The sequence below is a fragment of the Sylvia atricapilla genome, chromosome 6, assembly GCF_009819655.1.
Source record: "Sylvia atricapilla isolate bSylAtr1 chromosome 6, bSylAtr1.pri, whole genome shotgun sequence".
In the NCBI taxonomy this organism is placed as follows: Eukaryota; Metazoa; Chordata; class Aves; order Passeriformes; family Sylviidae; genus Sylvia; species Sylvia atricapilla.
The window spans coordinates 3284889-3302674 of NC_089145.1; the positions used below are offsets into that span (position 1 = coordinate 3284889).

Sequence of the window (17786 nt, forward strand, 5' to 3'; positions counted from 1 at the left end):
CCAGGCCATGTAGATAAGATTTTGGGGTTGTGGTTTGAAAGCAAACCGAGTGAGAAACTCAGAAATACAATTTAATGAGAAGGGGAAAAGGATAAATAAAATAAATGCAATAATACAAAAAGACCACTGAAAGACGTGAGAATACAATCTGAGCAGGGGATAGAAGCAGTCCAGGTGAGGTGGTCTTCGTGAAGCAGTGATCTCATAGAAAGGTCCGGTAGCTCTGGTCCTCTGGAATCCAGTGGGTGAAGGTGCTGTTTGTACTGTCCCAAATCTCAGCTTATATCCAGGTGAGAATACTTGGCTCCTCCCGATGGGCGGAGCATCTCACAATGGGATGATGAGTCATCCAGGAGGTCCTTGATGGCCCATTAAGAGAGAGAGCTCCCGGAGGGGAGTTATCTATGAGTCATGCACAAGGCATTGATGGGCCATGAATGAAGATGTGATAGAATACATCCTATACCACAACCTAGGACAGATTTCCATCAAGTGTTGTCCACTGGGTCGTTGGTAATTCCATCTTCGGAGGAGACCCATCTCCTGGTGGAGCCACTCTTCTTCTATTGCAAATCTGCTGCTTCCCCTGTTCCCAGCAGAGGCTGCACGGTTCCCGAACATCTTTATTTCTTACACGTGAATGATTTTATATCACATTTCACCATAAAACACAAATTAATTCCACAAAATATATCACACACCCATAATAGCTGGTTTTGAGAAAGCAGCACTCTGGAGGGTCACCTTATGCTCATGGCAGGACACCTATTCACAAGGTCCTCCTTGTGTCCTCCCTGCTCTTACTTCTCCCTCCAGGTAATTTTCATTGACAACTGCCTCCTTTAATATTTTTGTGAGTGTGTAGCAATATTCACTGTATTCTCCCTCCCTCTATCCCCAAATGTGACTAAATGAGATGAGCAGTTCACATTTTGCCATACTTTAGTACTGAAAGTAAGAGAACTGCATGAGGTGGCTCAGGATTAATTGAAAGCTCATCTTTCATTGGATCAGGACATTGAATTGTTGTCCAAATGAGTTAATTGCAGGGATAGGAAAACAATTTTACAAGAGGCAGCAGAAAATTTACAGTAACACACTGGCCTGAATAGTAAAAAGCCCAAGAAATACTAGTGCTTCAGGGAAAAAATTATTTAAGCAAAATTAAGCTAATAACAGAGGAAGGTTAAACAATCAGTCAACAGACCCAGTTGCTATTCCAATTTCTGAACCAACATCTTGTTTGGACACTTTTATAAAGCAGCCTTAATAGGCCTCAAAGAAAATGTTACTTTCTCATGATTTCTCTTCATCAATGCATGACACCAGTAAGAGGCCTCTGTTCTGAAATACTGGAATGACATTTCTGCTCTGATTCTGCTATACGGTGTGATAAAAATGACTCTTAATGAAACCCCTTGTACCATTATAATACAGTTTCAACTGCAATCACAGTGCTTTTATGTTTGCACGAGGCAGTCCTCAGTATCCTTAGTTATGTAGTAGCAAAGATTGCACTTGCTGATAGGATTTCACATTCCTTGATGGGACAGGCTGCAGCTCTGAAGAGACTCACCAGTGAATCAGAGACCACTCACATTCCTCTGATCCCATAATTAGAAACCATCTACATCTCCAAACTGCAGCATTTCTAATCCTGAGGATAACCAGGAATAAACTGTCCTTTTACAGAAACTACTGCAAAGTGTGGAAAAAAACCCTCGTTTTACATGCCAATAATACACAGTTCTGAAAAAAACTTACACAATGCTGACCCTCAAATATGTGGTGAGCTTTTAGCACAATGCTTAGTGCCAAATTATAGTGTAAAGTATTAAGGAACAAATCTCACAGACCCCTGAAAAGGCTTTTTTGTTAATGCCTCTTTGAATTAAATTACAATTACATATTCACAGTGAAATCCATTTTAATTTAGATGCATAAAGCCTCCCAAATACATTTTGAGACCTATAGATCACACCATCATCTGAAAAGCACATATCTGTGACAGTGTCAATTCCCAACACACAAAGAAAAATACTGGCTGACATGTGGATTCTCTCATAACACCTCTCAGTTCAAAACAGGGAAAAAAAAATGCAACCCATTTGAATACTGCCAAGTAAACTTTATTATTGTCAACACTAGTAGTGCTCATTGAGCCAAGACTAAATGGTTCTACAATAGGAATTTCAGAAGGTGTTGGGAGTGTGGCATAACAGCAGCCAGGAGCAAGATGTCAGTCTGCCTTCAGGACTATTCATGAGTTCTATTATTTCAAAGCTGGCATGGATTGGGATCTCTTTAATTTTTTATGTGGTGAGCTGTGCCTTTTTTGAGCAACCTCACCTGCTGTGATGACTCATTTCAGTAGCACTGAATGCAGATCTCTTGTCTAAAGCTCAGTGGAATTCAGCTTTCTCATTTCACAGGAGGTCTCATTATTTCCTTTAAATTGCCAAGTACACACCTAAAACAATGTAGTCTCCTGAAAAGAGACAGGCTATGAAAAATTACATTTCAGAAAGGAGGTCATTCTAGACATAAATTTGGAGAGAACCATCAGGCATTCACAAGATTCATGCTTATAGAAAAAGCACTCATTGTTAACTCAGGTACAAGCACAGCTAATCAAAGTATTTACCTGTTCAATTAATATGCCGAAATTGCTCTATCAAAATAATCTCATTTCTTCTCCATCACCCTACACGTATTCATGCAGAAGATAAAATGCATAAACCCAAGGAATTTCAAGAGAAATTTTTAGAAAACCTGCAGGTAGATCAGTTTTTAATGCTGCTTTTATTCCATTTACCCTGCTCCACTTCGTCTGGTAAAAATGTAACTTCTAAACCACTCCTGAAGCCACCAGATTCCCATTCCCAACACTGCATAGAACAGAACAGAAGGGCAAAGAGAAGAAAAACCTCAAAACATAAAAAAGCTCCCCAGTTACCAGACTCAAATGCCTTCAAGCAACTCCTGTCCCTCAGAAAACTTCTTGTTTCTTACCTCCTGTTGTGCTCTTCAAACGAGGCAGGCACTATGAACTCAGTGGCACAGAAATCATCAGAGAGAGGCAGTCATGGCTCCTCTGCCAAAATCTCCAATTTTTGTGATTGAACACAACCATAAACACTGTAAGACGAAAACAACACTACAGAAAAATTGTTAAAAACGGGCCAGGAGACCTGCTCCTTTGAAAAGCCTTTATTAGTCAGCTCTTTAAAGGGGGAACTCGAGGGGTCGCCTGCGCCGCCGCTGCTCCTGTCGCCGCCCTCGCTCCTGTCGCCGCTGAGGATCAGGTGTCAGTCGGACCTTCTGTTCTCGCCACAGCAGAGTCGGGAGGCTCCGATCTCGCGGGAATTCCCGGCAACCCAACTGGGCTCGTGTGGTCTAGGGGGGTCACTTCTTCCCAGTCTCTTTGTGGTCGTGGCGAGGCGGCAGAAGCAGAATTCAGTCCTTAGGTAGCTGAGGGTCTTCTCGTTGTTGTAGTGTTTCCCTTTTTATCTGGATTTTGTGCTGGGTCCCGGCTTTTGGGTCCGCTTGCCGGCAACTGCACTTCGGTTTGGAGCGATGCACCATGGAAGTCCTTGGATTTTCCTATTAGGCGGGGCCGGCAGTTCGAGGAGCCGGCGGGGAACGGTGACAGCCTAGCCCGACGGAAGGGGAAGGGAACCCGGGGTTTTAGAGGGGGTATACAACTTGGAATAAGGTTTTGAGGGTACAAATTTTGGTACAAACAGCATAACTTCCTTAACAGACAGGTTACAACTGGCATAACATTTTAAACAGCATAACTTTCTTAACAAATGACAGACTGTGTCAAAAAAAGGGAATTTCTTACATTTCATTCATTTCAGTCCCCCCTCTATTTCTTTGATCGGGCCTTTGCCCGCATCAATTGGCAGTTTTTGATTCATGGGAATATCTTTTATTTAGTTCTTCAGTTTGAGGTTCTAACTAAAGTAAAACTATTCTCTTATAGGGCACTTTCCAGTTAGGCGCTGCTTAAATTTGCAGCATTTCATGCAATCTAATACTGCTTTATATCAAAACACGTGGGATTTACATGAGTGTGAACTCTTATAAGGGACTGCAGGTTCTCCCCGTCATAGATGGGATGGTGTGTAGTTCTCCCAAGAGTCCAGTATGAACCATTGTCTCGATCTCACCTGGTCTTGCCTCTTGGGTTGGGGAAGTGGGACAATAGCTCTTAGAGCATGCTCTTTCGATGTGTTTGCTCAATAGGACTATGTTTTAGTCCTCTCAAGAGTCCAGTATGAACCATTGTCTCGATCTCACCTGGTCTTGCCTCTTGGGTTGGGGAAGGTATTTAGCTGGCCTTAAGGAGTTCTTTTCAGTGTATTCCCACTTCTTTTTCAGTTTTTGATTAGCCCTTCTGTGGTGTGCCCTATGAGAGATCTGTAATGATATTATCACAACTTTTTTAAAACAGCTTAACACTTCATGGTATTTTAGAACAACTTACAGAGAACATTTTTAAATGACAGCTTTTGATAACAACTTGGAAAGATTTTGAACAACGGGTTTTTTTGTTTTTGTTTTTTTTTTTTGTTTCTAATTGGGCTTTGGTTGTCTTTTTTAAGTGTGTCTGGGTCTCTAATGGTGGTCTATTTGGAGGGAGTCTTTGCTGGGGTATCAGAGTCACTGGGAAGTGGCAATGGTCTTTTTATTCGGGATAGTTGTGTATGGTGAAGCCCCTTGGTCGAACTCAGATTTTCAAGAGTGCTAGGGGCAAACATTTTAGCCAATTCATTCCAGTTTTTGTTATTAATTTAGTTAATACATCTTTGAAGGTTTTATTTATTCTTTCAATTCTTCTTGAGCTTTGAGGATGCCAGGGTGTATGTAACTGCCATTTCATTTCTAAGGCTTTAACAACATCATGCAGGACTTGTGCTACAAAGTGGGGGCCTCTGTCTGAAACGATGTTATTTATTAGTCTATATCGGGGAATGATGTGTTCTAGTAGTATCTTTATTACTACTTGTGCTGTTTCCCTTTTTGTAGGGAAGGCTTCTACCCAATGCGTTAAGTGATCAACTATAACCAAAAGATGCTTATGTCCTTGTACTGGAGGCATTTCTGTGAAGTTTGTTACTTTTTGACAAATTAGGCATCCTTCAGTAACTGCTCTAGTCAGGTTATAGATTCCAACACATAGGCGTTCTTTCAGAAAATCATTACACAACTCTTGGGTGCCCCAGTGAGTTAAGTTGTGGATTTTTGCCAGCATTTTTCGAGCTATTGCTTTATTTAGGAATGTTCTTCTATCTGGGGTCAGCCATTCCCCCTGCTTCCCTTGGTGTAAACCTAACTTTTTTATTTCTTTTAATTCATTTTCATCATATATGGGTTCACTAACTTTGTTAGCTGGTACATCATTTAAAGTAAGAATTTTTATTGGTTCTCCCAGCCTTTGAGCTGCTAGTTTGGCTGCTTGATCAGCTACTTGGTTGCCCTTTCCTTCAAATGTGTCCTTTTTTTGATGTCTTTTGACATGTACAATTGCTATTTCTTGGGGCTTCACAAGAGATTCTAACACCAATTTAATTAATTCTTTATGTATCAGATTTTTCCCCTTTGAATTTAGGTTGCCTTTTTCTTCCCAGATTTTTTCAAATGTGTGTACTATTCCAAATGCATATCTCGAGTCTGTGTAGATTGTACCTTGATCTTGTTCTAATAAACCTAATCCCCTCTTGAGGGCATAGATTTCACAACACTGGGCAGACCAATGGGGGGACAGTTTTTCTTTTTCTATAACTTTTAAATTGTCCCTTTCTGTACCTTCGACTATTGCATAGCCTGATATTCTCTTTTCCTCTGTCATCCTAGATGATCCATCAATAAATAGCACCCTCCCACATGGTAGAGGTGTATCTTCAAGATCTTCCCTTACTTTTGTTTGTAAATCTATGATTTCCAGGCAATTGTGCTCTAAGTTTGGTGTGGGTTCCCCTGAGAGGATCTGGGCAGGATTTAGACTTTTTGATGTGATTAGCTCCAAATCACTGGTGCCGGTTAAAATCACTTCATATTTTAAAATTCTAGAGTCAGTCAGCCATTGTTGAGCCCTTTGGCTCAACACTGTCCTGAGATCATGGGGTGTGTGTGCAATGATTTTTCCCTGCAGTGTCAGCTTTTGTGCTTCCTTTACAAGAACAGCTGTGGCTGCTACAGCCTGGAGGCAAGCCGGCCACCCTCTTGCAACTGGATCCAAAGGTTTGGAAAGATATGCGACAGGCTTTTTGTGTCCTCCCCATTCTTGGGTTAATACTCCATAAGCTAATCCCCCTTCAGAGTTAATGAATAGGTCAAACTTTTTCTTAAGGTCTGGGAGACTCAGGACAGGGGCTGAAGACAATTTTGTCTTTAGGTCTTTCAATTGTTCTTCATCCTTATCTGTCCATTTTACAGGTTCAGGTTGGACTAACTTCTCATAGAGAAATTTAACACTTTGGGAATATTTTTCTATCCATAGCTTGCAATAACCAAGTAGTCCTAATAATTTTCTTGTATTTTTTTTTGTGGTTGGAGCTGGGACTGAGAGCATACCTGAGATTCTCTCAGGGCTTAATTTCTTACACCCTTCCCCAATGAGGTGTCTGAAGCAGGTGACCCACGATTGTATAAACTGCAGTCTGTTCTTTGACACTTTGAGGCCTTTTTCCCCCAGAAAATTCAGTAGATTAATACTGGTTCCCTTCATTTTATCCTGCTTTTTCCCCGACATTAGGAGGTCATCTACATACTGCAGGATCTGCACACCGTTTTTAGGGATAAACTGTTTCAGTAACTCTTCTAGGGCTTGCCCGAAGAGGTTTGGGCCTTCAGTGGACCCCCGAGGAAGACGAGTCCATCTCAGGTGCTGCCCTCTCTTACTTTCAGGGCACTCCCACTCAAAAGCAAACCAATCTCGGCCCCCCCCTGCCAAAGGACAGGTCCAAAAAGCATCCCTTAGATCTATTACAGTAAACCAGGACTGGTCTCCAGGAATCCTGCTCAGGAGCGGGTAGGGGTTTTGTACCACCGGGTGCCTGGTAATTGTCTTTTTGTTCACTTCTCTTAGGTTTTGCACTGCCTTTTTTACAGCCAGAATAGGAGTGTTGTGGGGTGACATACAAGGTTTTAATATTTCTTCTGTGAGTAGATGGGTTATAATTTGGGTTAGTCCTTTTTTCCCTTCTAGAGAAATAGGATATTGCCTGATCCTTATAGGAGGTGTCTTTTCTTGTATTTTTATTTCTATAGGTGGGATATCTAAATATCCATATTTTCTCTCCTCAGCCCAGACCTCTGGCCTGACTTCCCCTAAGTCTCTAACAGTCAGCCTCATGATTTGTGGCACCATTCTTCCTTCTCTAGGAAGAATCCTTACTCCTAACTGAACTTGCAGGTCCTTTTCCAGCAGGTTACTGTCTACTTTGGGTAGATATATCGAATTAGTGACACATCTTTTGGAATTTTCTTTAATTTCTACATTTTTTATAACTGAAGCCTTGAAAGGCTCCCCTTCTGCTCCTAGGACTTCACATGTCTTTCTTCTAATCGCAATTTCAACTGGAAGTCGGTTAATACATGATTTATCTGCACCAGTATTCACTAAAAACTCAAACTCTTCATGTTGGGGACCTACTTCAATTTCAAAATTTACTATGGGCCCTTCTTGATGTTTCATGGGGTCCCCTAATGCATAGAGCCCATGACACCCCCAATCCTCCTTGACCTCCTTCCTCAATAATTTTTCTAATGCCTCTTGTTCTCTCATGACAGTCTTATCAAATGACATTTTTTTGCAATGTTTCTTAAAGTGTCCTATTTCTCCACAATAAAAACAGGCTCGGGTCTCTCCTGGTCTCTGAAGAGTATCCCAAGGTGGTGGGCTCCTTTCTCTTACCTTTCCTGGTAAACATTTTGTGTTTCTTTCACTCTTAGTATCCTTTCTGAGATCCTTTACACTTTCCCTGGCCACGGCTACCATAATCCTGGTTTTTGCCTTTGTTTTTTCTTCTTCTCTCCTAAGGTATACTCTTAGGGCTTCCCTTAATAATTCATTTATTTCTCGGTCTTGCCAGTCTTTCATCTTTTCAAGTTTTCTTTTGATATCTGGCCAGGATTTTGTGACAAACTGTAACTTTAATAATATCTGTCCCTCTGGGCTATCTGGATCCAAATTAGAATATTGCTGGAAATTCCATCTGAGCCTGCTCAGCCAGGCTGCTGGGGTTTCATCTTTCTCTTGCGTCCTGTTAAAAGCTAATTTGGTGTTGCTACTCCGAGAAACTGATTCTTTAATACCTCTTATCATTAGGTTTCTATAATCTTCCATATTTCTCCTCCCTTCTCCTCTGTTTGGGTCCCACCCTGGGTCAGCTATTGGCAACTTCTGGTCACCGGGAGGGCCCATTCGGTTTTCTCTTTCCCAGATGCGCATCCCTGCTGCCCTAACCAGCCGAACCTCGTCTGGATTGAAGAGTATATTTAAGATGGAGTTTAGTTCTCCCCATGTATAAATATTTGGGCCCAAAAACTGGTCAATCTGGTTGGCAATTCTCACTGGGTTTTCAACTAGATTCCCCAGCTCTTTCTTAAAACTTCTGACTTCTGACGCTGTTAAAGGTGTATTGACAACCCTATTCCTCCAACTGCCCCACCCAATGGGACCTCCTTTAGGGGAAAGAGTTTGGTTTTTGACCTGGTGTTACTATAAGGTCCTTCTGGGGTTTTTATTGCCTGGCAGGACGCATTGTTAGTTGCCAGACCTAGCTCCCAGCTGTGAGGGGGTGCAGGGATTGTGGATGGTGAAGGAGAGGAGGTTAGACCAGTGTTAGGAAACAGCAGAGGGTAAGAGGGGTTATAAGCTGGAGAGGGGCAAGTTGGGGAAAGAACAGGGATTACAGTTTGAGAAGGTGGGATATGATTTTCAAATGAGGTTGGAGGATTAGTAGGGATAGTTTGTAGCACTTCGGGATAAACTGGAGGAGGAGGCAAATGTTCTAAGGGGTCCCAATTATGGCTAGCTTCTTCTTGGTTCTCCTGCTTTTCATTCTTTTGTTTCCCTTGCTGTAACTTACATATTTTTGCTGTTTCATTTTTGACTACTTGTTTCTGCCAACAGATAGCATAGAGTATTTGTTCAGTACTTGAATCTCCTCGAGATTTCAAGTATTGAGTTAATTGTGAACACATCCAGGGGTCTCTAGTTCCACACCATGGCCATCTTTCAGGTAAATCTAGCTTAGGCCAAGCCTCTATGCAATAATGGATCATCTTGATCCTGTCCAAGCTTTTAGTGGCTTCATCAAACTCCCATAGCTCTAACATTTGTCCTAGTGGACTGTCCGATGGAATTTGTTTTATCTTTTTCTCTCTCTCTTCAACTGGCTCCACTCTACTTATGTATGCCCCCATTTTCAGTGGGTCTCAAATAAAACTACGCTGTTCTTATTCTGACAGAAACTTTACTTCAGGGCAACCCAAAGCAAAATTACTTGTCTTTGTTTTAATTAAACTTCTTTAAGGTGCCCCTATACCTACACAAGTTTAAAGGCGTGCAGCCCAAATTTTAACTCTCACTCACTCTTTGAGCACTCGTAAGTAGCCCCAGGGACCCTCTCAGGGTTTGGGCACTACCCCTGCCAGTGCTCGGAATGCCCCACAGGTAGCCTGGTGACCCGCCCTTAGGGCCTCAGCCACTACCCCTTGGCCAGCACTCCTTTACTCCCCTGCACCCGGACAGCGTACCTCTTCCCTGGGCACCCCCGACCAGTTCTACCTCTCGAACCCGGAAAGCGTACCCAAGATACCCCCGACCAATGCAGACTTTTATCTCAGCACCCCGACAGCTACCCCAGCCAGTCTCCAAAGCACCCCGAAAGCAGCCTCTTTGCTACCCCAGCCAGTACTCAGACGCTCTGGGCCGTAGCCTCAGCCAGTACTCTTTATCCCAGCACCCCGACAGCTACCCCAGCCAGTCTCCAAAGCACCCCGAAAGCAGCCTATCTTTGCTACCCCAGCCGGTGCTCAGACGCTCTGGGCCGTAGCCTCAGCCAGTGCTCCCTTTCTCTCCTTACACCCCGGTAGTTACCCCAGCCAGTGCCAACTCACAAGCCCCGAAAGTAGCCTGGGCAACCCGCCCTTAGGGTTCCAGCCGCTACCCCAGCCAGCGCTAGTCTCCTGTGACACCCGGGTTATAGCCTCAGCCAGTGTGGTGCGTGCCTCACTTACTTCTTTGACGTGCCACTTACTCTCTAAATTCCTCCGCACGTCCAGAGGGGGGCGCCTATGCCCCTGGAGACGCCTCAGTCACTCTCAGTTCACTCGCTTCCTGCTTTTCCCGGCCGGCCCCCTCGCGGGGGTACTCAGCAGTCCAAACTCGCTTGGGGGGTCCGAGCTGCCGGCCCCCACTCATTCACTCCACATCCGCTCGTCTCCACTCCCGCCACCGGTTATTCTTACCGATGCTCCCTCAGTGGCGTCCCGCGAGGCTGGCGAGCGAAGTCCTCTGCTCCGGGATGTCCAGCTGTCCAGGAGGTCCGAGGTCGGGCAGCGCCTTCCCGTCCTGGTCCTCTTCTGGGCGTGGCTTAGATCCCGGACGAGCCCCCAAATTGTTAAAAACGGGCCAGGAGACCTGCTCCTTTGAAAAGCCTTTATTAGTCAGCTCTTTAAAGGGGGAACTCGAGGGGTCGCCTGCGCCGCCGCTGCTCCTGTCGCCGCCCTCGCTCCTGTCGCCGCTGAGGATCAGGTGTCAGTCGGACCTTCTGTTCTCGCCACAGCAGAGTCGGGAGGCTCCGATCTCGCGGGAATTCCCGGCAACCCAACTGGGCTCGTGTGGTCTAGGGGGGTCACTTCTTCCCAGTCTCTTTGTGGTCGTGGCGAGGCGGCAGAAGCAGAATTCAGTCCTTAGGTAGCTGAGGGTCTTCTCGTTGTTGTAGTGTTTCCCTTTTTATCTGGATTTTGTGCTGGGTCCCGGCTTTTGGGTCCGCTTGCCGGCAACTGCACTTCGGTTTGGAGCGATGCACCATGGAAGTCCTTGGATTTTCCTATTAGGCGGGGCCGGCAGTTCGAGGAGCCGGCGGGGAACGGTGACAGCCTAGCCCGACGGAAGGGGAAGGGAACCCGGGGTTTTAGAGGGGGTATACAACTTGGAATAAGGTTTTGAGGGTACAAATTTTGGTACAAACAGCATAACTTCCTTAACAGACAGGTTACAACTGGCATAACATTTTAAACAGCATAACTTTCTTAACAAATGACAGACTGTGTCAAAAAAAGGGAATTTCTTACATTTCATTCATTTCAAAAATAGTTTGATTTATATTTTATTATATTTTATTGTATATATTTTATTTCTAGCCAAAATATCACAACTTCTTCAAGTCCTAAACATGGCACAGACTTACCTGAAGAGAAAATTTAAAATTCATTTCTTACACAGCTAAGGCTTTTTTTTTTTTTTTTTTTTTTTGCATTTCTGTTAATCAGTCCAAATTTCTATTTCAGGCACTAAGTCTCTGGTTAATTTTGCATTTCAATTGAAAATTTATCTCCCAAAAAATTTTTTTAATTAGCACTTCTTTCAAATTGTATAATTGTTAATTAGTTGCCCTCTGTTAAGTTTGGTGGCAAAGTGCTCTGAGACTTTATAAATAGCCCACTTCGTATTTGGTTTGCATTACTGTGATGTGACACATGTGGCAGGCCAGACACACATCAGGGAAGGGAGTGGCATCCTTCTGGATTCAATTCCAATGAGAAATCCTGCAGGTTATGAACTGAAACCAGGACAATCTCAGAAAAAATAACAATGTTATTAACAGCAAACGAAATTTCTGTTTGTAAAAAATAATTAATAATTAAAGACATAATTAATGACAATCTGCTGTTATGCACCGCGGTAGAGGTCACATGTCTAAGTCAGGACCGGGTGGAGCAGCACCAACACCTTTTCAAACAGAAACAAGGGATAAATGAAGAGGCAGGACAATCAATCACACACAGGGTGCGGCTCTTCCACTTCTCATCAAGAAACAGCACCACAAAAATGTCACAAATGTGAGAGACAAGAAGCACAAGCAGCAGAAAGGAATGAGGGGAGCAGCAGGGTCACAGCTCACTGCCTGCAGACAGGCTTTGGGAGTACAGCACAGCAGCTCCTGGAGAGATTTTTAGAAGCTTTTCCCCTGGAAAGGAGAAAATACAGCAATTTTTGGATGGAGAATCTGAATGACAGGCAAAAAATGACAGGGATTTTGGGAGCTGAGAGTAGGAAGTTGGTATAAAATATATGATTGGACCAACCAGGAACTCCAATACAATTAAATCGACTATAAAGGGCAGGGAAAAAGACAACTCAACTAAAAAAAAAGCTAAACTAAAAAGGAAAGATGGCAGAATATTCATGTTTGAACACTAGCACAATTCTGTGCAACAATGTGATTTATTAGTACACATTTTAAGCAACACATTAGATGTTAAATCCAACTTTTTGCTATAACCTTTCATGATACATCAGTGATGAAAATCTAGAGGGTTTTAACTGACATCAAAATTTATCATAAAAGGGGAAGAGCTGTAACTTTTGTGCCTTTTACAGATTCTTGGAGCAACCTGTGTGAAAACATGAATTCACACACACACACACACACACACACAGTTCTGGCTATCAGCAGTTATTGCCATTAACACTGCAGTCTAACTACTACTGCCAATAATACGAGAATATCTCAGCTGCCCTCAGACTAATTTCAATTCACTATCCTTATAAAAGACTTCCAAAGAGCTGTTATGTTTGTATTTGGAGTAGTGGAGGGAATACTGTCACTACAGACTTTGCTGGTTAGATAAGTAAAAGATTTGCTTCTCCGAAACAAACACTCTCACAAGCACTGTGGGAAACAGAAAACACAGAAAACTCTCAGGCCTAGAGATAGAAAGATACAGGAACAAGGACATGCACTCATAAAACTGTGTTTCTGTGCCTTAGCAAGCAGAAAAATATGTCAAGCAAGAGAATAGAAAAGTTTAATAATGAGGCTCTGTGCCTTGTTTATAGAAGAGTATAAAAAGCTTCTGAATAGCAAGAAAAATAAAGCAAGCACCTATTGTCAGATATAAGGTACACATGGAGTTTTAATGATCGTTTATGCAGATGTCTGTAAGCTCTTAAACATTTGCTGTTGGTTAGAAAACTTTTTAAAGGTCTTGTAACAAAGAGAACTTTGGCTGCTGTCAGCAAGACGCGAGCTGTTGCCATCTCTCGATTGTCTCACCCTGTAAGGAGGCTGATGTTGCAATAAAAGCCCGAGGAACATCTCCCAGCAGTCCCGCCCCGTTGTTTGGAAAAACTAGATCCAACAAAGCACTTCAAATATCAGCACTTGAACACAAAGAGATGAAGGTGCAAAATGTGACCAAGGGGGACGCACCAACAGGTGTGTGTCTGCCTCCCTCTGCCGGTTCGCATCTGTGTAGCTAATTCGCCTCGCTGCAACTGCTGGCCAAAAATACACACACAGACTGCTTCTGTCCCCAAACTCTGCTCTTTGTACCGTTTATGGTCAGCCTGTCTATAGGCAGAACCCAGGATTAAATGCTCCCAGTTTTGGTGACAAATTTTCAATGCCAAAGGTGAAGGCAGGTGTGTGAGCCAGGTGTGACACTACAAATGAGGCACTTGTATCTTTGCTAAAAGCCATTTTCCTCACCTCTCGTGGCATGACAGTCTTGACGGGCAGAAAAGGATTGTCTGAAATTCAGCAAAGATCTGCAGCTGGGGAGGAACAGCCCCATGCACCAGCACAGGCTGGGGGCCAGCCTGCTGGAAAGCAGCATTGTGGAGAAGGGCCTGGGGCTCTTGGTGGACCAAAAACTGTCCATGAGCCAGCAGTGTGTCCTGGAAGCCAAGATGGTATCCTGTGGTGCATTTTCCTTCCCTCTACCCCCAAACATTGCCAGCAAGTCAGGGAGGTGACCCTGCCCCCAAATGGGAGGAAAATCTTCTTCACTGTGCAGGTGACCGAGGGCTGGAACAGGCTGCCCAGAGAGAATCTTGTGATCAGACTTCTCATCTGATCAGTGTTTATTTCAAATGTGTGTTCCATTTACAAAATATGCAACCTGTACTGGGATTACACAGGTACTGGGATTTTAATTATGTAAGCAACACTGCATGTAACACAACATGCATTAACTCAGAGCATGCTTCCTTAACACTGCACATTAAAATAAAATACTGAGTGGCTCCTGCCACTGTTTTTCTGTCCCCACCACTTTCAGGGCACTGACTGTCACTCTGGTGACAGCTAGCATCTGTAGATGTGACAAGTTTCAAAACATTCACATCAGCATTGGCTCACAGCTCAGAGCACTGCACTTATCAGAGCACTGCACTTAAAAGTACACAAAAGTTCTGCTTCTAGAAAATCTTTTTGTTTTATTCAGGGGAAGGCTTGAAAATTGAATTTACTCCAGAGTATACAGCAATCCCTTAGAGGCTGTGTGCTGTTGAAGTCTGCTCAAGGCTGCATTAGTTAGTGCAGGGGGATTTTCACCTCGTTTTAAGTGAATTTACTGATCCTGACTAACCTCCACAGCCCCTGCAGTCAATCAATACTTTATCACTGCTACAGCACCTCTCTTGCTAGGGTTGTCCAGAATACCTCAAATCAGCTTAAATCCATCCCAAAAGTCCTCCTGCTGGAAGCCTGAGAGGATATTTTTGGCCTGCTCCGAGGTGCACAGAAGCAATCAGTAATGCCCTTGCTCGCTGCCTAGGGCTGGAGGAGGGGTGTCATATTTAATGGAAAGAAGTAAAGCTATAGTCACCAACCAGTATCAACGATAGGTCTCATCCTCAAATAAAAACGAACAAAATGGAAAATTCTGGGGAGTAGGGGAACACCTATCCCCACCCACCAAAACCCCCACAACCTCATAATCCTGAACACCAGATACGCAGAGCACCAGCTATCCATAAGCTGAAGATGATTTTTCTCCCCTCATTTCCTCACCAACATCCTTCCATCGTCGGTATCTGGCTTATTTTCACATATAGCCTTGAAGACAAACCTCTAAAAGTTAAGACTTTTAGGACAGCGCCTTCCTGGCTTCTTTTAACCAACGCTACTTCCAGAGTTTGGTGCTCCCTTTCAAACCCCGCGTTCCCGGGCCAGAAATAAAACCGCGGGGTGGAAGACCTGCCCTTGCACAGGAAAACTGGGAACACGCTGGGGAGAGAAGGAACAACAAAGGGAAGGGAACGGGGCAGCCTCCGGCCGGAGAGGAACGTGCCGAGCCCAGCCCGGGCGGCTCTCGCAGCCTCGGGGACAACGGCGGGGACAGCCATGGGGACAACCGCGGGGACAACCAACCGCGGGGCTGTCCCGGGGACAACGGCGGGGACAACGGCGGGGACTGTCCGAGACGCCTCGGGGACAACGGCGGGAACTGTCCCGGGGAGCCTCGGGGACAACGGCGGTCCCGGGGAGCCTCGGGGACAACCGCGGGGGCTGTCCCGGGGACAACGGCGGTGACAACGGCGGGGACAACGGCGGGGACAACGGCGGGGACAACGGCGGGGACAACGGCGAGGACTGTCCGAGACGCCTCGGGGACAACGGCGGGGCGGTCCCGGGGAGCCTCGGGGACAACCGCGGGGGCTGTCCCGGGGACAACGGCGGTGACAACGGCGGGGACAACGGCGGGGACTGTCCGGGACGCCTCGGGGACAACGGCGGGGCGGTCCCGGGGAGCCTCGGGGACAACCGCCGGTCTCGCCGGGCGCTCCCGGGGACAACGGCCGGCAGCGGCCGCGCTGAGGTTACGCCATGACCGTGCAACGCCCGTCGTGGCCGCCGCTGTACTTCCCGCACTTCCACGGCGCCGAGCCGGTGCCGCGGGCGGCCGGCGGCGCCTGGGCCCCGCTGGCCGCGCTGTGCTGGCCGTGGCAGCCGCTGCCGGCCGCGGCCGGGCCGCCCCGCTACGCCGCGCTGCCCGCTGCCGTGGTGCCGGAGCCGCCGCGCCTCTGCTGCCCGCCCGGAGCGCCGCGGGCCGGGGAGGTGGCGCGGCGGCCCCCGGAGCTGGCCCAGCTGCAGCTGCAGGAGGAGATGTGCGAGCTGGGCATCCGCCTTAAGGAGCTGGAGCTGGCGGCGCTCATCGGCGACGGCTTCGACGCCAGGCAGTGTGCGTGCGCGTCCCGGCGGGCCGGGCCGGGCGGAGCGGGCTCACGGCCCCGCCGCCGCCCCGCCCGCAGCCGCTGCCCCCCGAGGCGGGGACCCCCGAGGCGGGGGGCGAGTGGGGCGGGTTTGGGGCGTCGCCGCCCCGCAGCGCCGCCGAGCCAGCCCGGGGACGCGGCGGGGGCAGCGCAGGTGCGTGCGGGAGCGGAGCCGTGTCGGGCACCGCGCACCGGCCCGGGGCAGAGCAGGCTCGCTGGCGTGGCGCAAAGGAACAAATCCCCCCCAAAGTCATTAAGTGACAATAGAAAAACCAAGCAGGCGGGCACCGGTCAAGCGGGAGGGAGTTTGTACGTGCAAAATGTATCGAGCAGTAATGAAACCCTGCGGTTGTACATCTAAAAAATAAAGGCCACCGGTAGTTGGAGACGTAAAAGAAAAGAATTCCCAAACCAAAACACACGCGCCTCCCCCTCCCCACCCAAAAAACCCCCAACCAAACAAGCAACCCACACCAAAAGAAACAACCAAGCGCACAAAAACCCTCCAGTTAAACGATAAGTGAGCTTGACATTTGAATTTTGCAACCTGCTGGCCACGAAAAAAATGCGGGGAAAAAAAAAAAAGTTCAGCAGGTGATGATGAGAGTTCCAGTGGTGAGGCTGTAAGGATTTAATGCTCAAAGTTTCCTGCAAGGCCACAGGCTGCCAGCCAGGAAACGTTCGGGAGTGTAAAGGCTACAAGAACACAGGAAAAACGTCCATCAGATATTTGCGCTCAAAGGAAGATCTCGAAAGAAATTCCGATTGATAGTTTGCATATATTTTTCCCTTCACTGTAGCAATACACACCTATTTCCATTTTTAATACTTACTAGTTTGAGGAGCTCTAGTTTTCAGATACTTGCTGGCCAAGGCATTGTAAATATTATTCGTTTGCTTAATACATTTTTGGATTTGCTTAAACGTATTGTAAATTAGTAGTTACATCATTAATGGCAGATTATGTTTCATTCCTGTTTAGATAAAATTCTGAGGGCACTGGAAGAAAAGAAGATACAAAGCATGAAAGCAATGCAGAACCTGAAGTAATGTCCACCAACATATTGAGGATTCTTTCAGCTGGATATTTTGCCACTATCACTGTGGAGTGTTTTAATGGGTCTTCAGTATTGGGTTTCTACTCACTACGTGCTGTTCTTCTGACAAACTAAAAATGTAGCATATTGTTGACTTCTTTTGAGTATTATTTTTCTGGCACTGGTTACTGATGACACTACTGTGTATTTTAACTTTTTTTTTTTCCCCTCCATTTACTTTATGCAGGAAGTATATAATATTTTCTTCAAAAACACTAAGAAATTAACACTGTTTTTGTCAGGATTCCCAGCAGTCCATATCTGTAGCTGGGGAACACAGAAATGGCAACATAAAATATGGTTGGGTTTTGTTTTGGTTTAGTTCTAAACACATTAAGTGCAATTTTGAGTAAACAGGTATGGCCAGAGGCGCCCTAAGCCTCTAAACCAGCTTAAAAAAACTACTTTCATGTTAGCATAAAAGTTTTTGTTACAGTCACAGTGTATTC

General features: G+C 45.7%; 1 protein-coding gene across 1 annotated transcript; it reads left to right on the forward strand.

The window, feature by feature from the left end:
- The first annotated feature begins 15854 nt into the window (after window positions 1-15854).
- C6H11orf91 (chromosome 6 C11orf91 homolog) lies at window positions 15855-17306 on the forward strand. The gene is made up of 2 exons (XM_066322231.1): window positions 15855-16209; window positions 17223-17306. The coding sequence occupies exons 1-2, from the start codon at window positions 15855-15857 to the stop codon at window positions 17288-17290; spliced, it is 423 nt and encodes a 140-aa protein (XP_066178328.1). The 3' UTR covers window positions 17291-17306.
- The last annotated feature ends 480 nt before the right edge of the window (window positions 17307-17786 follow it).